Source organism: Actinia tenebrosa, unplaced genomic scaffold (genome assembly GCF_029948245.1).
Source record: "Actinia tenebrosa isolate PJP-AT-01 unplaced genomic scaffold, QUT_ActTen_1.0 PGA_scaffold9__36_contigs__length_13948895, whole genome shotgun sequence".
NCBI lineage: Eukaryota > Metazoa > Cnidaria > Anthozoa > Actiniaria > Actiniidae > Actinia > Actinia tenebrosa.
In genome coordinates this window covers 11505550-11531627 of record NW_028292586.1, presented here as the reverse complement: position 1 = coordinate 11531627, position 26078 = coordinate 11505550, and the positions used below count along the sequence as shown (strand labels likewise).

The 26078-nt window shown below is 38.1% G+C and overlaps 1 protein-coding gene across 1 annotated transcript; it reads right to left on the bottom strand.

Annotated features, from left to right (window-relative positions):
- Window positions 1–1784: 1784 nt before the first annotated feature.
- Window positions 1785–22890, bottom strand: LOC116303228 (uncharacterized). The gene is made up of 8 exons (XM_089024531.1): window positions 14410–22890; window positions 14034–14231; window positions 13246–13904; window positions 12804–12820; window positions 9812–11023; window positions 3745–9641; window positions 2839–3036; window positions 1785–2394 (listed from the first exon to the last, which is right to left on the bottom strand). The coding sequence occupies exons 1-8, from the start codon at window positions 22888–22890 to the stop codon at window positions 2296–2298; spliced, it is 16761 nt and encodes a 5586-aa protein (XP_088880657.1). The 3' UTR covers window positions 1785–2295.
- Between the last annotated feature and the right edge of the window lie 3188 nt (window positions 22891–26078).

Genomic DNA, 26078 nt, shown 5'->3' with positions numbered 1-26078 from the left:
AAGCAGTGTATTTCCTTTAATTTCCCCTGTATTTCACTGTTTGGTGTTTGCTTTGGTTAATTTGGCCGAGCGAGCAGTAGTAGCTAGTCGAAACATCCGCAGGGGAGGGGTGTGAGGAGTGAGGTATATTAGACTACCTACTAATCCTCAATCGGCCAATTTGAACACAGCAAACACAAAACAATGACCGAGAGAAATACTGGGACGATCTACAGGAACTGTTGGCAGTCTAAAAATGAAAACTGGGATTGACCAGATTGAATATTCATTTTTAAGCTTATAGTTTCGAATTAATGTTTCAATAAGGAACTTTGAAATTTTATTTAGATGTTTATTTAAAACAAGTACTAGGTATATGTTGTACTACTATAATTTCAATGAAATAACCTTCCAAAAAATGAAATATCATTTATGAGCAAAATTAGTAAACAAGATTTTTAGTACATGTTTTGTTAGTAAATTGTTAGTTCTTTTTTTTTATATTATCAACTATATTAGTTCGATAAAATAAATAAACAAAATATATATCAATCATTATTAGAGCAGTTTTCGCATGACTATGAAATGCAGTAAGCGTGCCGTGCCGTGACGTTTTCTAGAATTTTAATTAGCTGACTTGTTTGATCTCGTGAAATGCGATTGGTCTGGCAGTGCGGTGACCGTGTCCGTACCGTGTTTCTTCCGTGTTCCGGGTATCTGATTGGATGGAGAGTGAATTCTTGAGCAATGTGACTAGTCTGGCGTATTCCCTGTCGTGTCACGACCGTATTCGTACCGTGAGCTATTCACAGTCATACAAAAACTGCTTTATGTAGTATGAACAAAATTCACAAAGAATATAGGTTTTTCATGTTCCGTAGTTAGCTAGTAGTTAGCTAGCTGCTAGTTATTTCGTTCGTTACTGAGATACTTAGCGCTTATTTTATTCACCACTAGATTTGAAAGCTTTTATAAAGTTTTAGGATAGATAGATTTCAGTGTACCATTCTGGTCAGGTATGGCCGCCGGATTCGTTGGTAATTGATGTAAGAATTATTATAGAAAAATAAAGGAAGTAAAATATCGCATATTGCAATAAATGTGAAGTTTATGATGTAAATGAAAGGCGTTGTAAATGATAAAGGAAAGCCTTGTCCTAATAGACCTTTTGGGATTGGTAATAATGTTTTGCCATCTCATATCACATGTCATTCTTTCGAGATAAAAGATCTTAGTTAGAGTCGTTTCGATAATGATGTCTCTTCTCATGCGCAACTGCTTATTATTAACGAAGAAATGGTAGTCTATAGGTAATTATGACACGTGCTCTGAAATGGAGAGACGAGAAGAGAAGAGAAGAAAACAAACGAGTAAAATATGGCGGATATAGTTTGGTTATTCTACTGCTTGCGCGCCTGACTCTGCACATGATTTTATTATGCGTAACGACTCCACAGAACTGCCTAAAAAGCATTTGAATATATTTATACATGTCTACTTCTACAAGGCTGAGCGCGAAATTTTCATTTTGTGTGCGCAAACACTTATGACGTATGATTTGACAATCGCTGGCCTTACCGATCTAAATTTGGTTCTGCTAATACCCAGACTTTTGTGATGTTTGGTTAGGTTTTATCTAATTATTTATTTCGAGGATCAACTTTTTGTTTCAGAGAAGGATACTGTCTCTCAGAGTAATTGCAGTGTTTGCAACAAATTGACGTAGGTTGATAATTACAAAATTGGATATATACATCGGAAATTATAATATATTTATCAATAACTCCCAAAGAAAAATTAATTAGTTAATAAAAACTCCCAACCTTTTATTGACGACAAATTACGACGGTGCAATTGCAAATGAATAAGTATATTCATATCGAACCAAGCTTTCATGTTTGATGAATTTTAGAATTCTAGATGAATAAACTTAGGCTATGTTACAAAAGTTTCAAAAACGATTTATGTTAAATTAATACTTTTACAATATACAATTATTTCATATGCTAATATACAAGCTGCTGTAGTCTAACATTTTTCTTGGTTAACACATATTACATTAAAGTTTATTATAGTAAATTTTTCACAGATTGATCTTCATCAAACATCGCCATACGCATGCATGGAGAAATAATTCAGACCACTGTAAAAAAAATAACGTCACGCGGCACGGTAACGGTACGATATCCATCGACCAAATCACAGCACAAGAGACTAATGATCATTCATTCTGAATTCTTAGACGAGGCATGTCAGTGTCACGGACACGGTACGGTAGTTAATTATCGTGAAATTTTCAAGTCGTGTGAATGTGAACTAACTGTCCAGTGTGATTTTAGACGTGGAGATGTATCTCGAACTACGGGATTCTGATTTCTGCTGTCTTCGGATCGAATAAGAGTCGTGCTCTTTAACCTGTTGGAAAAAATCAGAATAACGTAATTTAGGTTTTTTTTCTCAAATGACTTTTAAAAATCGCCACGTTGTACATAGCATATAGTGTTCCAGAAATCCAAAAGTCCAACATATATGCACTCGATCAATTGCAAAAACATTGTCGGTTTGCTTAGAGCATAGCAGCGACCGTAAGATATGATGGGAAATGACATAACTATCTTCTGTTGTATATTCATTCTAGATACCACAGTTGATATATCAAACATGTAGTCTCAATGCGTTTTGTCAGTGCAACAATTTATGAACATCCCACGAGTCGTATTTCTAGATGCATCTAATTAACGCAACGTCTCAGCTTCTTTGTTCAGTATTTGAACCCGACAATGATTTTGCAATTGATTCTATAATGAGTCCATCAGTAAAGCCACTGTTATATTTCTTTGAAAAACGATGGCGTATAACCTTTAGCTTTACTTCCAGAAGGCTTTTGTGTTTCTCATCAAGATTGTTCAGACAATCATCCATCATTCTTAGTTTTGCTTCGAAATCTGCTCTTTTTCTTGGTGACCTTGGAGTTCTTGGTGACCTTAAAGTTCTTGCGCCTCCACTTTCTTGTATATCATCGTCATCATGTCGTAGAGATTTCGCAGCATTATGGCTCTTGATATTTTATATTCGATAAACAAAGAAAAGATTAAATGGTATTGAATTGATTAATAATTATTCACAGTCAAAAATCAGTAAAACATTTACCAGTTGATAAACCGTACTCCTAATGACGTTTCATACCTAAAATATCACAGTCCTTTTCCAAATATTTCTCCATATTCAAATGTTAAAACTCCTTTGAGAATCCCAAAACAATAGTTAAAATTAGCACACATCAAGCTTGAAAAGTTTTTTGTCAAATAACTTGACAAGGGCTTTCGCCCGGAATAATCTCGTTCCCAAGCACTACAACTTACCTATATTATCTTCTGACAAAAAAATGGTAGCCTACGACCAAGGAAGTCGCCCAACCAATCTACCATTAACCTTATAACCAATTAACTTATCAGGCGACCAAAACCCATTTGATCAATTTACGACTGAATAACTAAACAAAATCAATTAATCGACTGGCTAGTCTATAAACCAGTCAATTATTTCATGCATTTTATGTTTGCTTCCTTCGACATTTTGATCTAGCGCCCAGAGATGGAACCGTTTCAGTAGCATTTATTGTTATGCTAATTTTCACTACTGTCTTGACATTCTCTTTCGGTAATATTTTTTGTTATTAGGGCAGAAATGTAATTAAATACGAACTGTTTTGGCAAAAACCACTAAGACTATAGATTTAGAAACAAAACCAAATGATTTACATACCTTTATTCTGTCTTCAGCCGTTGCGTATCCATACTCGTAAAAACGTCCAGTTGGTTGTTTCTGGACCTCGTTCCTGGGGCTTTCATCTCGTTGTGGGTAAACATAGAATGAGCATCCACAAACCTTCGTATTTCGACCATGTTGACTAACATTATCTCTTGGACTGCCACACCTTTCAACTTCTTCCTCCAGATGTTGTATCCTCCTTTTGAATTTCTCACAAGCGACTGTAAGAGCATTAAACTCCATTTCCAGTTCTCTTCTGCTTTCTTTTATTGCCAATATCTCACTTGTGGTACTGGCTATTTTGGATTCATAGACACTTTTTTCCTGGCTTAGCTTTTCCCTGTGTTCGCTATGTAATTCAAATTTCAATTCTCGTTCTTTCCTTTTCATTTCTTCTAATTTCAGTTCAAGTTCCCGAATTCTTTTTTCTGCTTTGTTTAGCTTTTGTTGCAGCTCCAGAGCTGAATGTTCAAATTGGTCCACACTTACATGGGCTTCTTGAAAGCTGTTATGTTTACTCTTCAATTTATTTAGTTCTTTTTGCAACCCATCCCTGCTGATCTCAACCATTTCCTTCTCATGTTCAAGGCGTCTCTTCTGTTCTTCATTGTCGCGTTTTGCATCCCTAATCACGTGATCAAGCCTATTTTCGTATTCACCCTTCTGAGCCATCAGCTGTCTCTCAAGTTCAAGGATCCTATTCTTGTTTTCGCTGTTGACTTCTTCAAGTTCATAGAGTTTTTCCTTAAATGCCTTTTCACGTGACAATGCTTCTGTTAATAGTTTGGAGTCGTGCTGTGACGTTTTAAGTTTCTCGATTTCTATCTCATAGAACTTTATCTTTTGTTCCGTTTTCTCTTTGTTCCTAATAACACTCATTTCATACTCCAATGTTTGCTCCTTTCTGAAAGCTTCAAACTTCGTTTCAAACTCTAATGTAAGCTTGCTTTTCTCTTCTGCAAAGCTTTGCTTCATGCTCTCCTCTTGTCGTTGGAATTCTGCTCGTATTTCTCGGAGTTTGTTCTCTGCTTTGAACTTCTCCTTTGTGGAAATGTCAAGCTCGATCTGCATTCGATGGAGCTTGATATCCATTGAATCCTTTTCCTCATTAAGCTTTCTTTGCCATTCTTCCTGCGCCTTTCCTTTCTCATCTATATACATTAGCTCGATTTCTCTTTTCTCCTTTTCGTAGTGTTCTCGAAGCTTTTCCATTTCCTTGTTCATAGCTGTGCTGCTAGATAAACTGCACTGGTGCTGATAAGTTGATTCCAAATTCTGTTTGCTTTTCATTTCCAATTCGATTATCCTTTTCTCATATTCCTCTTTGACCTTACTAATCTTTTCCATGAGATCAGTCTTTTCTTTGATTAATGCATTTTCACTTCTAAGACTTTGGCTTTTTAAATTTGAAATTTGTGATTCCAGCTTCCTGATCATTTCTCTTTCCTCTGCACTACTTTCATGTTTTATTCTGTTCAAACTTCGACGCTCTGACTCCAATTCCAATCTATATTTTTCTGCCTTCTCTTTCTCAATTCTTACCAAAGACTCACATTTATATATTATCTTCTCGTGATCCAGTGGCATTTTTTCACGTTCCTCTTCCAAGCGTAGTTTTTGCGCCTTCAGCATTCGTATTTCTTCTTCAATATCGCTCTTCTTTGAGCGGCGCAGATCTTCTTCAATATCGCTCTTCTTTGAGCGGCGCAGATCTTCTAACTCCCACGATATACTGGACCTTTCTTTTTTAATTTTTTCCATTTCTATTTTTTGCTCTTCTGAACGCCGTGTCAGACTCTCTATCTCCAGTTCGAAGCGATACTCCATTTCTTGCAATGATTTCTCTTTCTTGATGAACTCCAACCTTGTTTCTTCAAAACTCTTTACCTGTCTCTCAATCTGTTGCTTCTCTCTCTCAAGGCGTCTTTTATTGGCGAGCAAATCTTCGCGCTCTGAAATTAATGAATTAATTTCTTTCAATACTTTCGAATTTTCCATTTCAAGCTGGAGAATCCTATTAGTTTTGCCTTCGTTATTTTTTATATTGGTTTGGATCTCTTTTGTCAACTCATCTCTTTGAATTTTCAACATGTTTATACTATTTTCCTTCGATTTAATCATTTCTTCGAGATTCTCGTGTTCGCGTTGCAGTTTTTCGAATTTTCTTCTCAAACTCAGTAGCTCCTCGTTGCTTCTTTCTTGCTCTTCTTCATATTTTATTTTGCTTGTCTTCAACTTATTTTCAACTTCTATGCTTCTATTTAAGCATTCTTGGTATTCTTTACGAGTGTCTTCGTGTCTTCTTCGTTCATCGTCGAGAAACTTTAGCAGTTGACTCTTTTCAGCTTCATACGCAGTCTTTATCACCTCTATTTCTTTTCTCAAAAACTGGCCCATGTCTTCAAGTCTCTTGGTATAATCCACCTCTAGATTTTTGTACGTTTGTCTTATTGATGTTACCTCGTTCATTAATTCTCGAATTTCTTTTTCCATGTTTTCTTTCGCTATTCTCTCTTTGTTAAAAGCTGCTTCGAGATCATCTATTTCTTCCTCTGCTTTTTCTTCATTACCTTCATAAGTGTTAGATAGCTTCTCCATGTTCGTCTCATACTTTTTTATCTCTAGTTGATATTGCTTAGCAGTAATCTCTTTTTGTCTTGCAAAACTAGTCTGAATCTCTGCAATGTATTTCTCTTTCTCTTGTTCAAAAGCTCTTTTCATTTCCTCGACGTCGCTCTTCCATTTTTCTTCCATCCTCGTTTTACTCTCGTCAAACTCCTTCTGCTGCAGTTTCATATTTTTCTTCAACAATTTATTCTCTTCAGACAAATTCTTTATTGACATCTCCACCTCGTCTTTCGTTATCTGGAACCTCTTCTCCATGTCATCTTTTTCTCTCTTGTGCATATCAAAAATTCGTTGTCTTTCCATTTTGTAATCTTTTTCATGTTCATCTCTTTCTTTCTTAATTTTTTCTTTGAACTCAAATTTCACTCGTCGGATTTCTGTTTCACACTTTTCTTCAGTCTCTGCCAAAGTTGAACGAATTTTCTTAATCTTTTTGTTGTGTTCCTCTTCCATCTTGTCTTTCTCTTTCTCGGTGTCTTCAAGCTTGCTTTCATATTTCTTCATCAAGTTTGCTATCTTGAGATCATACTGCTTCACATTCTTTAAGTTTGCTTCCATCAGAGTTTCTTTCTCGTTTACAAAGTGATCCTCTATTTTATCTTTTTCTTTCTCAGCATTTTGTAACTTTTTTTGAAGCTCCTTCATATCAGATTCAAATATTTCCTTTATCTTTTCCAGTTCTTTTTTATGCGTTGCTATGAGTTCTTTCAAAATAATTTCCAACTCTTTCTTCTCGTTTTCTCTTTTTGCATCTTTCTCTTTCCATTCATCTCCCAACTTGTCGATCTTTGCCTCGTAGTCATTAACTGTCTCTTCTTGTTTTCTGCTCTTTTCCATTAACTCCTTCTCATATTTTTCTTCCATTTCTCTCTTCTCGTTTTCTAAGAAATCCTCCAGTTTGTCCTCTCGTTTTTCGTACGAATCTTTAAGCTTTTCTTTAGCTTCCTGCAACACATTATTGTAGTGTGCTACAGTTTCTTCATTCTTTTCTTCTAGTTTGATAACCTCTGCTCTTGCATTCGTTAGCTCTTTTTGGAGGTTTTTGATTTCATCTCCGAGCTTTTCTGTTACTGTTTGTAATTCCCGCTTCTTTGAGCTTAACATTTTGATTTGAATGTCAAGCTCTTCTTCATGTAACTTTACTAAGTTTTCCTTCTCCTTCACAAAACGCGATTCCATTGCCTCTTTTTCTAGCTTATTCTCGACTGTCACCCTTTCAACCAAGCTTGTATGGCTCTGTTCTTTCTCATCAAGTTGTTCTTTAAGCTCCTTTACTTCTGCTAATAATTTTTCTTCTTTCTGCAACAGTGTATTGATTTCTCTTCTTAGTTCAGCTGTTATAGAGTCATACGACTCAGTATTGCTTACAATTTCTGCTTCTAGTTTCTTGATTTTGCTTTTGTAACTGGCGTTCTGGTGTTCTATTTTCTTTTCCAAATCTAAAATGGACTTGGAATGTTGCGCCGATAGATTCGCAAATTTGGTTTTCCACTCTTCAATAGTGCTTGTGAATTCTTTTTCATTTCTTTCCTTATCCATTGAAAGTTGAGCCAATTTCACCTCGTATTCTTGTTGAATGGCTGTTATGTTCATCTCGTATTCTTTAACCGTCTTTTCGTGTTTTTCAACTAAGACCCTCTTTTCTCTTCTGAGCACATCTTCCATTTTGTCTTCATTGTTTTCCAAGGACTCTTCCATATCATCTAGTAGTTCTTTTATCTTTAGTTCATACTGTTGCTCGAGTGCAATGCATTTCTTCCTCAGAATTTCTAGTTCCTTGCTGTGCATCATGCATCCTTCTTCAAGTTTGTTTCTTTCAAGGGCCATTTTCTTCAACTTTTCTGACCATGACTGCTCTAGCGTAAACGTTGCAGCCTCATACTCTCCTTCCATTTCTTTACTCCTTTTCACAAGCTCAGCCTTCTCTTTTTCAAACTCGTCTTCCATTTCCTCTTTCTCAACAGTCCATCGTGATTGCATTTCTTTCTTGAGCTCAGAAAGTCGTCTTTCATAATCTACCTTCAATTCAGAAACCTTAGATTTTAGTGCTTCATTATCTGCGATGGCTTCTGTAAGTTTTTTCTCTAACTTACTATTTTGGATTTTCAAGTTTCCAATTCTATCCTCATAGTCCTGTCGAATGCTGGTTATTATGATTTCGTAATCTGTCACATATGTAGTATGCGTTTTCATCAATTCTCTATTTTCAATGCTTGACAAATGCAATCGTTCTTCGTAATCTCCGATAACAGATTTCTTTTCATTTGTAAACTGTGTTTCCATCTTTGACTTCTCGTTGTTGTACTTCATCTCTAGTTCAGCCCTTAGTTGTGCCATGCTCTTGTCATGGGATCTCTGCATCGATGCTTGTTTTTGTCTTAAAAGTTCCATTTCCCGTACAACCTGGTGGTATTTCTTCTCCCAGTTATCATTCTTCATTCTCATTTCAGCCACTTTGACTTCGTATTCATGACGAACCTTAGTGTTGGAGATTTCATATTCGGTCACAGCTTTTTCGTACATGTCCATGATGCTTTTCTTTTCTTTCTCGACAAAAGTAACTTTATTCTTATATTCCTTTACTTTTACCTCCAACGCAGCAACATCAACTTTCGGATTTTCTTTCAATGGTAGCTCCAGAATCTGAACACTTTTTTCCGATACAGACTGCTGCTGGTCAGCGGGTGAGAGAGTCGTTGTCATGCTCCATGACTGCTGCTGGTCAGCAGGTAAGGGAGTCGTTGTCATGCTCCTTGACTGCTGCTGGTCAGCGGGTGAGAGAGTCGTTGTCATGCTCCATGACTGCTGCTGGTCAGCAGGTAAGGGAGTCGTTGTCATGCTCCTTGACTGCTGCTGGTCAGCAGGTAAGGGAGTCGTTGTCATGCTCCATGACTGCTGCTGGTCAGCAGGTAAGGGAGTCGTTGTCATGCTCCATGACTGCTGCTGGTCAGCAGGTAAGGGAGTCGTTGTCATGCTCAAAGACTGCTGCTGGTCAGCAAGTAAGGGAGTCGTTGTCATGTTCCATGACTGCTGCTGGTCAGCAGGTAGGGAGTCGTTGTCATGCTCCATGACTGCTGCTGGTCCAGCAGGCAAGGGAGTCGTTGTCATGCTCAATAACACTGCTGCTGTCAGCAAGTAAGGGAGAGTCGTTGTCATGTTCCATGACTGCTGCTGGTCAGCAGGTAAGGGAGTCGTTGTCATGCTCCATGACTTCTGCTGGTCAGCAAGTAAGGGAGTCGTTGTCATGCTCTCCTTGACTGCTGCTGGTCACAGTAAGGGAGTCGTTGTCATGCTCAAAGACTGCTGCTGGTCAGCAGGTAAGGGAGTCGTTGTCATGCTCAAAGACTGCTGCTGGCTCAGCAGGTAGGGAGTCGGTTGTTGTCATGCTCCATGACTGCTGCTGGTCAGCAGGTAAGGGAGTCGTTGGTCATGCTCAACACTGCTTGCTGGTCAGCAGGTAAGGGAGTCGTTGTCATGCTCCATGACTGCTGCTGGTCAGCAGGTAAGGGAGTCGTTGTCATGCTCCTTGACTGCTGCTGGTCAGCAGGTAAGGGAGTCGTTGTCATGCTCAAAGACTGCTGCTGGTCAGCAGGTAAGGGAGTCGTTGTCATGCTCAAAGACTGCTGCTGGTCAGCAGGTAAGGCAGTCGTTGTCATGCTCAAACACTGCTGCTGGTCAGCGGGTGAGAGAGTCGTTGTCATGCTCCATGACTGCTGCTGGTCAGCAGGTAAGGGAGTCGTTGTCATGCTCCATGACTGCTGCTGGTCAGCAGGTAAGGGAGTCGTTGTCATGCTCCATGACTGCTGCTGGTCAGCAGGTAAGGGAGTCGTTGTCATGCTCCATGACTGCTGCTGGTCAGCAGGTAAGGGAGTCGTTGTCATGCTCAAAGACTGCTGCTGGTCAGCAAGTAAGGGAGTCGTTGTCATGTTCCATGACTGCTGCTGGTCAGCAGGTAAGGGAGTCGTTGTCATGCTCCATGACTTCTGCTGGTCAGCAGGTAAGGGAGTCGTTGTCATGCTCAAAGACTGCTGCTGGTCAGCAGGTAAGGCAGTCGTTGTCATGCTCAAACACTGCTGCTGGTCAGCAGGTAAGGGAGTCGTTGTCATGCTCCATGACTGCTGCTGGTCAGCAGGTAAGGGAGTCGCTGTCATGCTCAATGACTGCTGCAGGTCAGCAAGTAAGGGAGTCGTTGTCATGCTCCTTGACTGCTGCTGGTCAGCAAGTAAGGGAGTCGTTGTCATGTTCAAAGACTGCTGCTGGTCAGCAGGTAAGGGAGTCGTTGTCATGCTCCATGACTGCTGCTGGTCAGCAGGTAAGGGAGTCGTTGTCATGCTCCATGACTGCTGCTGGTCAGCAGGTAAGGGAGTCGCTGTCATGCTCAATGACTGCTGCTGGTCAGCAAGTAAGGGAGTCGTTGTCATGCTCCTTGACTGCTGCTGGTCAGCAGGTAAGGGAGTCGTTGTCATGCTCCATGACTGCTGCTGGTCAGCAGGTAAGGGAGTCGTTGTCATGCTCAATGACTGCTGCTGGTCACCGGGTAAAGGAGTTGTTGTCATGCTCAATGACATCTCCTGAACATTATTATTATCTTTATTTCCTGAACCGACTACTTCAGGTGTCAAACCTTTCTTTTCTGTCATCTTCTCTTAATTCCCCGAATTCACTTTGTTAAAAAAACATAGCAAGTAAACATTATTAGATCTCATTTCAAAAGAATAATTTATGATATATAGCTGGACTTCAAACTGGTTCTTAATTTCCAATACTCATAGCATCTCACGAAATCAACATACAGCATAGTATTGCGTTCCGCATCACAATCTATGTGGGGTTGCACGACTTCTAGATCCACTTCAATCATGCAAGAATAATAATCGTTTTGATATTCTGATTCATTTTTAGAATATTTGATTTTCTTATTGAAATATCAGTTTGACTTACCTTTTTTTCCCTTTTTCTTTTTGCCGTTCTTTCGTTCACTTTATCACATTTGTTCAAATTTTCACTTTTTAAATTACAAAATGCTTTATAACATTTTGGATACAATTAATACGCTTCCTGCTTCGTCAATAGAGCCAAGAGAAAAAGCACCTTGATATTCGTTATCAAGCTATTTAAGAATTATCGTACTTGACTGCTTGTGATCATGTACTTTGTCAACCAATAAACCAATCGCTTTTTAAGAGCTTAGCATATGCCAGCTTGTGGTCAACTTTTTCCCATTTTGCAAAGTTACCATAAGGATTTGTGGTTAATAGATCCCCTGGATCGCCTTTCTATTTCTGTAGTTTTATTTTTTTTTTTTCCTTTTCGCTTTCCTTCCTTTCTTGTTTTTTGTTTCTTTCTTTGAATTTCTTCGATGTTGTTTTCTTCAGTTCTCTTGTCTGTCAATTACTGAGTGGGTAAAAGACGTTTAACTAAAATTAACAAATTTCTGGAAGACTTACTGAATGTTAAACCTTGCCATTGTAAGTGTTTGTTTTTTTTAACATCACTCATACTTCTAGTTTAAAAAAAAATTAAAATATTAACCAACAAAAATGAAATAAAATAATAGATTGAGAGCAGCTCAAAAAGCGGTAGGAAAAGGAATTTCTACTTTATATTGTCATTTTCTATTTAAAAAAAAATTTAGACTTTCTCGAAGAAGATAGTGATTGTTTAAAGTCTTACACTTCATGTATTGAAACCTAATGCAACAGGTAAAATTGTCAACAGCAGGTATTTGGTTTAGGATTATACAACACTGGTATCTTAACACCAGGACAAATTGCTTGTTTTGAACACGTTCGTTAATAAAAAGTCACGCATGTTGAAGTAATGCAACATTTAGGTCTCAACTAATCCATTTTTTCCCTGACTTGTCTTGCCTTTGGAGTAGCCGTTGTGGTACTAAAGCTATTCAAAAGTTATATAAGTACTATAAGTACAGGTAGAAAACAATCATCAGGGCCCATTTATACGAAGGGCGGTTGATAGCGATACCCAACGAATAGATCCTCAACCAGTGCATAAATCGATGCTGTTAGTACCATATACACTCTTGGTTCATAAGTTTATCACATGGGCCTTTATCAATTCTTTATTTGTTTACTGTGATTACTACACAAATACGTAGAGGGATCGGAGATGAGGATCTAGATCGAGTGCGCTGAACATCTTCAGTGAAAAGGTATAAAAACAAACACGCACACAAAAACCATAGATATATAAAACTCAGTTTTATTTAAATAGTAATAAATCAACAATTGAATTTCAATAGGTTTATTTTTATTTCATCGGACTTTTCCTTATTTTAGAATAAGATATGTTTAATGTTTAATCTTGTAACAGAATAACTAAAATTTAGTCCCAATGGAACTGAATGAAATTTTTATATCACTTTAGTTACAGATTGAATTTATTTTAGGAATTGAAATTAATACCCTCAATCAAAAAGTCCCTAGTGTAAATAACAAGAATTACAGAAAAAGTTATTTTATGTCCTATCTTTTTATTTCGCATGCATTATATGAAATTCATTGGAATTAAGGTCGGATTTGAAATGCAAGTAATCTTAGAGATTTTGCTATCGTAATTATTACCCAATTGAGTTTATTTTACATCATATACAATATTTTAAAACAATCATATTTGAAATAACAAATGTGAAATATATATCAAATTTCTGGCTAAAATTGCAACAAAGAAAGAATTAACATAATTCATCGTGCACCCGTGAAGGGAAAAGCTAAAATAATAATTCAAATATTGAAAAATTTTTATCATTTTCTTTTCATTTTACATTAAATTGATTTTTAACCATAGCGTAGCTTATTTACTATTGTGTCATGTGTTATAAGTTTTCTAGATATGTTAATAACCTATTCGTTGTCCTTGGATGTATCTGCCTGCTGCATATCTTCTGAGATCTCTTTGGTTTCCATAATGAAAGAATTTCCTCCATTTGAGACATCGCCTTCATTCATCTGTTTATGCTCGGTTTGTTCGAAACTGTTAACAACATCGCCTTGGCTAACGTCAGAATTCATCTCAAGGCTGCTTGAAGTAGTTACTCCATTGACCACTGCACCGGATTGATTCAAAGACCCACTTGAATTTACTTGCCCAGCTGAAAAACCTGCATTGTACACCCCCTCATAGTTTCCTGTGTAGGTCCTTGGCGTCATCTGGGTGTTTGAGGCTCCACCATATCCAGACATCCCTCCATTTTGGGTACTTAAACCTATACCTAACCCAGATCCTCCTGTTGTTCCTAGTCTTCTCTGAATTCCATTCCCAGACATTGCATTTAGAGAACGCGGGGTTATATAATTATCTTGTACACCAAATGTTCCTGCTGAATTAATCGTTTGTCTAGCACGTTCCAAAATGCTGCTGTACTGGTCTCCTCCTTGTGAAAAAGGCGATTCTTGCAAATGGGATTGCCTTGAGTAAGCATGATGTCCCATACTGGTATTCCCAATAGAACTGTAGTCGGTTCTCAAGCTGCGATGGCGAGGAGAAGTCTCATATGTCACTGAAGACTGTAAAAAAGAGATTTGGGAATATAATTATCTATAATATAATTTTTTGGGATAAAGAGGTAACTAAACCATAAAATGCTACAAAGTAAAGTTTCTCGTTTGATTATCAATATTGATTCATTTTTTTACCATAGCACTGGCTGTTTGCAGTTCTCGGTTACGAGTTTCAAGGCTCTCCACACGTCCACTGAGAACCTTAACTTCTCGTTCGAGTCTTTCGTTCTTGGAGTGAAGGGTCAGATTTCTTTGCTCTAGTAGGTTCATTTGTTCTTGATAATGCTTTAGGCTGGACTGCGCTTGATGTTGAGACTCGAGGTCAGAAATCATCTATTTTTTTTATGAAAAGATATAGCATATTAGTTTTAAAAAAAACCACATTAAATTTTTATTAGTAAAAAATATTAGTAAAAAAAAAAACACATTAAATTTTTATGGATAAAATATATATTCAATTTTTTTGACTAGATACTTCTCGTTCTCAAAGTTAGCTTATAAAATATCTCACCGTCACATTCTTTATCTTGTTGGCCATCATACTGCGATTAATCATCATTTCGCTTCGTCTATCAATCTCCTCTTTAGCTTTTTGTAGCTTATTCTTCATGCTGTCTTTGACTCGTTCTACTTCTTCTTGCAATTTCTCTTTCTCCTTCTCCATTGAGGTTTTAACCGCGTTCCTCTCGCGTTTTGCTTTAGATAACTCGTCTCGGAGATCGTTTAATTTTTCTTCCAGAGGTCTTTTTTCTTTTTCCAATTTTTCTAGGAAGTCTTGCTCGAGCTGTAAGATAATTCTTTCCCTTGAGATTCTGTCACTGCCCATACCATTTTCCTTGCTGGCCAGCTTGATTTGTATCTGTTTGCGTTGTTCTTGAAGGGATGAAATCTGTGTGCACAACTCTCGAAGTGTTTTCTCAAACTTCTGCTTTTCGTTGGCAATTTTTTTTCTGTATTCGCTTTCCAATGCGACTTTGATGTCTTCTTGGCTCCTGGAAAGCGTCCTTTGAAGTTCACTTCGTTCTCTTTCAAACTTGTGTTTCTCGTTTTGAAGGGCAAGCTCGACTTCTCTTACCTTGTGTTCCAAGTCAGAAATCTTTCTGCGTAAATCATCTGTGGTCTGTTGAAGACGCTTTCTTTCTTTTGATATGCGTTGCTCATATTCGACTCTAATACGAGATATTTCTTCTTTTTTGCTTCTTTCACAACTTTCTCTTATCTCAGTTTTTTCGATGTCGTGAACTTTTTCAATTTTTTCGATTTCACTTCTGGTGGAACATCGAAAACTTTTTCTTTCACACTTCAGCACGGAAATCTCTTTAGTCATCGACTGAAGGGTGCTATTGATTAAATTTTTCTCCTGAGTTAATTTCCTTATATGGTCTTCGTAATCTCGCTTTTGTCTTTGCAGCTGTCTTTGTAGCTTTTGAACATCAGTTTGAGCTTTCTGCAGTTGCTCTTTGAATCTATTCATTTGTCGGGCACCTGTTCCTTGCGATGAAGAACTCTGGAATGGGACTTTCTGGCGCCTCTCTATTTCTTGCATTTGGTTAAGTCCTGCTTCGTAACTCTGACTCATATCGTCTATCTGCCTTTCGATCTGCTGGCCCATGGATTGTATTCTTCTTTTCTCATCTGCTGCCTTTTGAAGAATATCGTTTTTGTTTTGGTTGAACTGTTCTTGTACATCTTTTATTTGCCTTTCAAAGTCACCAACATTATCTGACAAACATTTGGAATTTCCCTCTCCACAATTTCTTGGACCACTGAATGCATTTCCAGCCTCCATTGTTGTACATGATGGTCGTAAGTCAAATCTCGTGTGACCATTATTGTAGCCCGTTTGCTGATTACATGGCATGTTTGTTGATGTGCTAGTATGGTCTTGTAAGTCGAATGGGGGATTACCCTGTTGTTGTCCATTGGCAGTACCATTGCCTACAGAAACTGGTTGATTAGGATAAAAACCGTTTATTGGACTTGAATGTTGCTGTTGGTTGGGATATGTGTTCGGCATGGTCATGGACATACCATTTGCAGCATATTGTTGATTTTGAAGAGTAGGATTCCAGTTACTTGACGTTGCAGGTGATCCACGTGGATGGGCACTCATACTATTTAATTCTCTTTGACCAACTTGACTGTCAGAGAAACCGGGGCTTGGAGACATGGGTGGGATCGATTCAAATAAACCGTTGGCTTCCTGAGCTGTAATAAATGCATCTGCTGGAGCAATTTGTTGTTGGGCGTAAGGAATTGCTGGTTGATTAATTCCGCTAATTTGGGAGCCACTGAAACCTGGGATTCCGTTATCTCCAAATCCATGCGTTCTTCTCTCAAGCATTACTTTCTCTTGATTGAAATACTGCTTCAGCGATTGTCGCTCTTTTTCGAACTCTTCTCTCATTTCCTTCTTCTGGTTTTGAACTCCCTTTAATTCTTCCTCGTGCCTTTTGTTTGAAGATTGCAGCATGATTTGCAGGTTTTCCACTTGTTTCTTTAGTGAAGATGCGTACGCATCAGTATTTTCTTTACCTGGACGTAACTGATCAGGGCTTTTGCGGTCACGATCACCCCTTTCTTGCTTGCTTCCACCTTCGTTTTCTGTCAGAGCTTGGACATCATAGCCAGCTTTGCTTGCTATTACCCCAAGCTGCTCAATAACCGTTTTTTGTTCTTCAAATTTCCTCTGAAGTTCCTCATTCTTTCTGTCAGCATCATCCAAGGCTCTTTCCATTTCACTCTCGTGTTCCCTCACCAATTTTGTTTTCTCGCTTTTAAAACTATCTTCCAAGTCTTGGATCTTTCTCATCAAGCGATCGACTTCGTCAGCGTATTGTCGGTTTTTCCTTTGAAGCTCATCTAGAGTTGCTGAAAGCTGATCAACGTCTTTTTTTAGATTTCGATGAGTTGATGCTAAATCATCTCTTTTACGAGTGACGTGGTCAAGTTCTTCCTGGAGATCCGAGATTTTATTTTTGTATTGCTTGTTTTTCTTTGCCGTTGCTTCCATGTCTTCAACTGTTTCTCTTAGTTCTGCAATTTCTTTGATTAGTTCCTTATTCTTCTTTTGCAGACCACTGTTTCTGGCAGGTGATGCTGCAATTGGTAAGTCTTCTCTTTCAAGTGATGGATAACTGCCAACAGTCTGATCTTCATTTATTCCACCCAGTAGCTTATTTATCTCATAGAGCAAGTTCTTGTTCTCTACTTCAAGAGCTTCTCGTTTCCTTACTTCATTATCAAGTCTTGCAGCAATGTTGGTGTTGTCTTGGTTTGCAGGGAAAGAAACTCCATTCTGCTGAGCAGCTGTCATACCACTGAGCGTACTTGAATTCTGGTGAGCCTGTTGGCTGACTCCTGCAGATGTATTGCCATACATAGCTGGATTCATTGCATTCTCAATCATTTCTCTACGCCTTACCTCTTCTGACAACGCTCCTTGAAGCTTTGTGATTTGTGTCAAATATACTTGAGTGATTTCGTGGGCTTGCTTTTCCAACATGTTTTTTATTTCATTTCTTTCTCTGATGAAGTCGTCTTCGATTCGCTTGTTCCTGTCTTTCAAGTCCATTATATCTTGTAGAAGATACTTGATATCATTGGCAAGCTTAACCTTAGACCGTTGTTCTTCTTCGTACTTACGCCTCAAAATTGACACATCTTCGCTGTAACTTTCATCCATGGATGGCTGATTGCCAAAACTTGCATTTAGTTGCCCTCTTAACTTGATCTTTTCGCTTTCCAATCTCTGAACTTTAAGTTGTAGCTCGTTAACTTGACTCTGGAACTGAGAACTGTTTGAAGACTCAGTTTGAAGTTTAATCTCAAGCATATGAATCTCTTCAACTCTTGATCTTTTTAGATCATCTAATTCCCTATCTCGTTCATCTAGATCTTTTTGAAGCTCTTTAAACTTTCTTTCGTTTTTCCTGTTGGTCTCCTTTATGCTCCAGATTTCATCTTCGTATTCCTTCCTTATCTCCTCAATTCTCTCTTGCTGGTGTGCAATTGTTCTCTTCTGTTCAAGGATGATGTTTTCAAACCTTGAGCGCTCCCTTTTCAAATCAAGAAATTCTTTTTCTCTTACAAGTCCTAGTTCTATTCCTTTAAGATTTTCTTGGCCTTCATTTCTTTTGTTCAATGCATCAAGAATTTCTCTGAATTCCCTATTTTCTCTTTCAAGGATATCAAGACTTCTTTTGTATTCTAGTACTTCAGTACTTGATTCATCTATCAATGATTTATCAGTACTTGGGATGCCGCTGTTTACTTCATGCAAGGTCTGAACTCTTGAACTGGACCACTCACTCAAGTTTGATTGCAAATTTTCGTTCTCGCGTCTGAGTTCTCTTATCGTATCCTCAAATCTTCCTATAGTTTGCAACATCGTTTCGTATCTCTTCTCTACGTAATGCTTTTCATTTCTTTCATACTCGAATTCTCTCTCCATATCTTCTTTCTGCCTCCTCTCTCCTTCGTAGGCCATTTCCAAGTGTTCCTTTTCTTTTCGTATCTGGTCGCATTTTAGCTTATAATATTCAGATTCCGAGCTCTTGCGAGTTGTATTTCTTCGGTTGCTGTTCTGACCCATACATTCACAGTGGTAGCATTCACTTGTTGTTGAGCGTGGTGTATAGCCACCATCAGATTGGTTTAGTAAATGGTGTGAGTAGTCTGCATCTCTAGAGGACATCTGTCTATAAGAATCAGAAAAAGATTTTTCCCTTCGCAATTCGTCGTACTTGCCTTCAAGGTACTCTTTCTCTTTTTCTATCCTCGATATTTTCATTTTGAATTCTTCAACCATAAACTGGTGATCGCAGGTGTCTTGGTATCTTGGAGTGCAAACACAGCTGTGTGAAGAAACATTTGAACGCGTGGATTCTTTTCTTTGTTTGTCTTCTGTTTTTGTCTTCTCTTGCATCTTAGTTTCTGTGACTGTCTCTGGTAAGGGCTCATATGTTATTTCCACATTATTTTCAGAGACATCAGGGAGAGGTTCTTCTGTTATCTCAATAAATTCCTCCCCAATGTTTGTACTCTTTTGCTCTTCATCAGGAATGGTGCCTATAACCGTCATGCTCCATGATCCAACATCTTCATTTGAAGCAGGTTCAACTATTTCTTTTACTGAATCTTTGTTGTTTTTAGATTCCTCTACTGGAATTTCCTGTATTTCATAATTTGATATTGGAGAAACTACCATATTCTTTTCTTCTACCATATTTTGTATCAAGTGGGTCTCCTTAACAGTCTCTGGGAAAGTCTTTACTTTGGAAGTTTCTTCAAGAGGTGTTTCCTCTATTGTTATCTCTTGTGACGTCTCCTCTAGGGATTTCTCCTCAAGTGGCATCTCTTCTATTGTTATTTTTTCTTGCCTTTCGGGTTCCTCAAGAGGTCCCTCTATTATTATCACTTCTGATATCTCCTCAAGGGGTGCCTCTTGTATTATCACTTCTGATGTCTCCTCAAGGGGTGTCTCTTCGATTATCTCCTCTGATGTCTCCTCAAGAGGTGTCTCTTCGATTATCACTTCTGATGTGTCCTCAAGAGGTGTCTCTTTTATTGTCACTTCTGATGTCTCCTCCAGGGGTGTCTCTTCGATTATCACTTCTGATGTCTCCTCAAGGGGAGTCTCTTCTGTTATCACTTCTGATGTCTCCTCAAGGGGTGTCTCTTCTATTATCACTTCTGATGTCTCCTCAAGGGGTGTCTCTTCTATTATCACTTCTGATGTCTCCTCAAGGGGTGTCTCTTCGATTATCACTTCTGATGTCTCCTCAAGGGGAGTCTCTTCGATTATCACTTCTGATGTCTCCTCAAGTGGTGTCTCTTCTATTATCACTTCTGATGTCTCCTCAAGGGGTGTCTCTTCTATTATCACTTCTGATGTCTCCTCAAGGGGTGTCTCTTCGATTATCACTTCTGATGTCTCCTCAAGTGGTGTCTCTTCTATTATCACTTCTGATGTCTCCTCAAGGGGTGTCTCTTCTATTATCACTTCTGATGTCTCCTCAAGAGGTGTCTCCTCTATTATCACTTCTGATGTCTCCTCAAGGGGAGTCTCTTCGATTATCACTTCTGATGTCTCCTCAAGGGGAGTCTCTTCTATTATCACTTCTGATGTCTCCTCAAGGGGTGTCTCTTCTATTATCACTTCTGATGTCTCCTCAAGGGGTGTCTCTTCGATTATCAATTCTGATGTCTCCTCAAGGGGAGTCTCTTCTATTATCACTTCTGATGTCTCCTCAAGGGGAGTCTCTTCTATTATCTCTTCTGAAGTTTCCTCAAGAGGTATCTCTTCAGTTGCTAATTCCTCTGATGTCATCTCCAATGGTAGTTCTTCACAGGTTATTTCCTCTGACGTCATCTCCAGTGGAAGTTCTTCACAGGTTATTTCTTCTGACGTCATCTCCAGTGGAAGTTCTTCACAGATTACTTTCTCTGACGTCATCTCCAGTGGAATTTCTTCACAGATTATTTCCTCTGACGTCATCTCCAGTGGAAGTTCTTCACAGATTATTTCCTCTGACGTCATCTCTAGTGGAAGTTCTTCACATATGATTTCCTCTGACGTCATCTCCAGTGGAATTTCTTCACAGATTATTTCCTCTGACGTCATCTCCAGTGGAAGTTCTTCACAGATTACTTCCTCTGACGTCATCTCTAGTGGAAGTTCTTCACAGATGATTTCCTCTGACGTCATCTCCAGTGGAATTTCTTCACAGATTACTTCCTCTGACGTCATCTCCAGTGGAAGTTCTTCACAGATATTTTCCTCTGACGTCATCTCTAGTGGAAGTTCTTCACAGATGATTTCCTCTGACGTCATCTCCAGTGGAAGTTCTTCACAGATGATTTCCTCTGATGTCATCTCTAGTGGAAGTTCTTCACATATGATTTCCTCTGACGTCATCTCCAGTAGAATTTCTTCACAGATTACGTCCTCTGACGTCATCTCCAGTGGAAGTTCTTCACAGATTACTTCCTCTGACGTCATCTCTAGTGGAAGTTCTTCACAGATGATATCCTCTGACGTCATATCAAGTGGAATTTCTTCACAGATTACTTCCTCTGACGTCATCTCCAGTGGAAGTTCTTCACAGATATTTTCCTCTGACGTCATCTCTAGTGGAAGTTCTTCACAGATGATTTCCTCTGACGTCATCTCCAGTGGAAGTTCTTCACAGATGATTTCCTCTGATGTCATCTCTAGTGGAAGTTCTTCACAGATGATTTCCTCTGACGTCATCTCCAGTGGAAGTTCTTCACAGATGATTTCCTCTGATGTCATTTCTAGTGGAATTTCTTCACATATGATTTCTTCTGACGTCATTTCTAGTGGAAGCTCTTCACAGATGATTTCCTCTGACGTCATCTCCAGTGGAAGTTCTTCACAGATGATTTCCTCTGATGTCATTTCTAGTGGAATTTCTTCACATATGATTTCTTCTGACGTCATTTCTAGTGGAAGTTCTTCACAGATGATTTCCTCTGATGTCATCTCCAGTGGAATTTCTTCACATATGATTTCTTCTGACGTCATTTCTAGTGGAAGTACTTCACAGATTATTTCTTCAGATGTCATATCAAGGGGCATTTCCTGAAAGGACATTTCAAAGGTTTCTTGGTTTTCTAGTGGTAATTCCTGAACTGACATTTCATGCATCATTCCCCCTCCTCCTGATATTCCCATCATTTGCATCATTTCTTGTGAAACTGACTCTAGACGTCCACCTTGCATTCTAAATACTCCTCCTTCTTTAAGCATAAACAGCTGTCCATCTTGAAGTTGAATTTGTTGCCCATCCCTTATTTGAAATACTTGACCACTAATGATCTGGATATTTTCCCCTCCAACGGCCATGTCAATCATCTCTTGAGTTAAGCTATCTTGAGATATGGATTCTATCATACCTCCATTTATTTGGAAAACCTGTCCACTTTTCATTTGAAAAAGTTGGCCGTCTGAAATTTGTATGTTCTGGCCGTCTAATAACTGATAAGCCTGTCCATTGGACAACTGAATAAAGCTGCTGATGATGATCTGAGAGCTCTGAGAGCCAAGTAACACAAGCTCTATTGCTCCATTTTGCATTTGAAAGATTTGTCCGGATTCGATTTTAAAAGGTTTTCCAGCTTCAATTTCAAGCTGTTGCCCATCAATCACTTGGTATGCCTTTCCACCTTTTATTTGCACTGATCTTCCATCGATAACTTCCATTTCTGATACCAATTCTTCGTTCCACATGTCAATAATTCCGCCTCGCATCTGAAACACTTTTCCTCCTCCTCCCAACTGAAACATTTGGCCATCTTGGATTTGAATTAACTCCCCATTCACCGACTGAAAAACTTGGCCGTTGGAAAGAGATACCAAGTCCATGCTAATAACTTGTGATTGCACATCAAGTGGCATTGTCTGTGTTATAGTTTGTGTTGCGCCGTACTGACCTTGTTGTAACATCGCCATTTCAATTGTACCAGAGCGTATTTCAAAGACTTGTCCTTCTGGAAGTCGGAATGGCTGGCCTTCTGGTACTTCATTTTGCTGCCCATCAAAGACCTGATAAGCTTTCCCAGAAAATATTTGCACAGTACTACCGTCAATAATCGATATACCAGGGGATATCTCTTCGGTCCACATCTCAATAGATCCACCTAACATTTGGAATACCATGTCTGCTCTAATCTGAAACAATTGCCCGTCAAAAATCTGCGTTTTCGCACCATCTAGGTCTTGAAAAGCTTGCCCGTTTGAAATTGTAACAAAATTAGTGCTAATTATCCCAGACTGCATTTCGTATGGCATCTCCTGAGTTATGATTTGGATAGAACCACCATCTTCAATCATAGACAGTTCAACTGTTCCATCGATCATAACAGCTCCTCCTTGAATTATTTGCCCATCGTTAGATACAAGCCCTTCTGGAGATAGCTCCAATTGCATTGACGTGACTTCAAGTTCTTCAACAACCGTATCCGCCATAATTAATGGCGAAAGAAGGAGAGGGAAGACAAATTATCCTCTTCTTCTATGGTAGTCTTATTCAGCACAAGGTCTATGTCCAGGCGATAAGTTTTCGAATTCTGAGGTTAACCAAGACTGGCAGTTTGCCTTTCCTTCTGCATTTTATACACAAAGCTCTCATTTGAGACTTGAATGTTATATTCATGCCCTTTATCATGTGTGAACCAATAACATCTTCCGAAAAAGAAGAAAGAAAAATAACGGGTAGCAACGATATTAAACGATATATAAACTCAGTCCTTGGTAATTAACAATGTCAATCATCTTTGTCATATAAATATAACTAAAATTTCATTTTCCCTTTTACACAGTGTGGTTCTATGCTACTTAATTTAGTTGAAAATCCTCTTAAGTAAATTTGAGAGTCTTAATGCTAAATAGGGCTTTGCTGGGATTTAACCACTAGATTAAAGACTTCGTGAAACTCTAACAATTGAAGAAAGTTCACGAAAAGGCCCAACTTAGTTGTTATTGAAAATACATATTTGCAAAATATATTTGCATATGTATTGCGATGTCATGGAAGCAACTGGAAGCATATAAAATGTCGTTAGTATACCATCCAAAATTCAATGTCATTACAATTTGTCATTAAATTCATTTAAAAAAATTATATATAAGTTAAGGTTCTCACTGCATCAAACTTATAGTGCTTTGTCCACAGCTAGTGGTTTTGTTGTTTTTCTATATTTAGAGTGGTGTTTAAAGTCGAGCAGGTTGCACTGGGTTTTAATGGTTACCAGACACTCGACAAGTAACAGAATAACATATACCAGTATTTCAGCAGACAAATTAAGCATTTTCAAAATGTCAAAAAATTACACGAAAATTTGCACACTGGCCAAGTTTTTTTATGAGTATTAAGGCTTGCAGGGGTTTTGATGTTCTTTTACAAATGGAATGTTCTAAATCGATCAATGTAACTCTGCGTTTGTTGCTCTTAGGGCCTTTTTAAGGACGCTGTTTAATTATTAAGAAGCGTCAGCCACAAGAGCCAAGTTTTACCAGTTGTATTCTATTATTCGTGGCTAAGTGAACTCCATTTCCAATATTCAAATTGAGGCCAAATGCTAAATAAACTTGTCTAAATGAACATTGTGGTATCGCAATGACAACGTTTCGTAGATTCTAAATTTTTCGATTTACTTCGTCAGCATAATTACTTTGGATAATAGTTATTTTGAGCTACTAGTCCTTAGTTGCAATTCTTGAAAATGTCACGACAATAATACTGCCTTTCTGTGTGAATTAAAATGCTAGGATTCAATCTCTAAATCTTTGAATTCTTTTGAAACATTAATTGCAACTTGACATAAAGCCAAGAACAAAGGCAAAATTAGAAAAATTGAGCCATGATATATGGCATATAAACTAAACTATTGCATGATATTGTTAATATGAAAAATAAGATGGTCTGTTCCATTCCTTCTTTAGTTGTGAAATTCTTCTCATTTTCACTTGTATTTTCTGATTTACTCATTTTCAGATATTCAGATTTTCCAGTTTGGTCATTGCTGCTTTTTCTTCTTCATCACTGTATATTTAATAAGATTGTATTAGGCATGCAGTTACAGTTACCGGGCGATAATATTGCATCATACCACAATGAAACAACTTTATTTAGTTTAAGATTTTATTGCTGGTTTCATTTTTCAAAACGCTTTCAATCCTGACGTCACCGAGCTTTTGACACTACTAAATGTAATCATTTGATGACGCCTTAGTATGTGTGGTTGCAAATATTTAGCATAAATAAATGAATTCAATTTTGAATAAAAGCATAATATCTTTTGGTTCTTTTGTTAACTACGTTGTTACTCGGGCTTCCGCAGGAACCCCAGTATAAAAATGCAGCCCGTTCTTTTTCGTCGTATTTGGTCGCCAAAATGGGGGTCACGGTCCCAGGCGTTCCTACCTGAGTCGCTGGGAACTGGGGATGAGAATCATAACTGCATGCTAATCAATGCAAATCTAAACCCTGTTTTCTTCGTTCCTTCTGCTTCGGTTCGTGGGATAATAAAGTTGTTGCGTGAAGAAATCTTTGGAAAGTGCTATGCCTTATATGATCATCCCACATACAACCGCACTCGCCATTCGTGGTAGGCCCACACTAAAAGATGTAGAGCTTTTTCGGAACGGGTCGGTCCACGAATCTTATAGCTTGAAAGCGTTGAAATCTTTGAAAACATGTAAGCTTACTAGCCAAATTCATACTAGTTATCACGAGGTAACAAATGAGCTATATTCGACACAAACCTCGACAACACTACAAAAACTATGACTAGTGACTCAACAGAAAACTATGACGTTGAAATGAACACCTTAGATGTTGAAATAACAGAAAATCTCCTTGAGCAGAACCTCGAAGGTCAAGCAAACAACAACAAGCAAATCGCCATATTGGATAAAGAATATAATAAGCGAAGCAACTTGAAAAGTAAATATCTAAGTTTAACTTTCTTGATAAATATCCTGATTCATTTCTTTGCTTTTGTTGTATTCAATAGTCGTAAAATACGATTTGATTTTGCACAAATAACCATTTGTGTTTATATCGTACAAGCGATTGTGAACATTAGTTTGGTTTACGTATGGAGTCGCACGTGCTTAGTAAAAGACGTGGTAAATACTCTTGGTGTCTGTAACATGCTAGAAAACGTTATCCATTCTACAAATGTACATGAACATAATGATGTTTTAGTGTCAATAAAGGTACAAGAATTCAGATATCGTTATGCTAAGTATGTATTTCATAATTGTCATGTTGAATGTGATAGTCATGGCTCTAGACGCGATCATGAACCAAGCAGGGTACCAGTGAACAGATTAAAACGTGTCTTTCAAAAAAACAGAAAACTAAGGAGTTATGTATGCAGAAATTTAAGTAAAAACACGCCTAAGTCATCGAAAGTTCATTGTCTTATTAAAAATATTGCAACGAAAAAAAGAAGTATGTGGTACAAACCAGGTATCAGATTTGTACAAAAAATGAGAAGGAAACCAATATTTAGAACAGGAAAACTTAACTCTTCAATGAGATATGTTTACAATTCCAGGAGAGAAAAATATAGGGATAAATGTCTCAAATACATAAGGTGGTTTTCGTGTAATTTCCCATATAGTGAGTATAAGGGTTTAGATCATAA

Bases quoted from the DNA above. Each gene is read 5' to 3' on its own strand.
- LOC116303228 (XM_089024531.1), bottom strand. From the start codon at position 22,890: ATGGCGGATACGGTTGTTGAAGAACTTGAAGTCACGTCAATGCAATTG. The intron at 3,037-3,744 runs GTATGTAAATCA...TAAAATATCAAG, and splicing joins CGGCTGAAGACAGAATAAAG to AGCCATAATGCTGCGAAATC. The intron at 2,395-2,838 runs GTTATACGCCAT...TTTTTCCAACAG, and splicing joins TTCTGGAAGTAAAGCTAAAG to GTTAAAGAGCACGACTCTTA.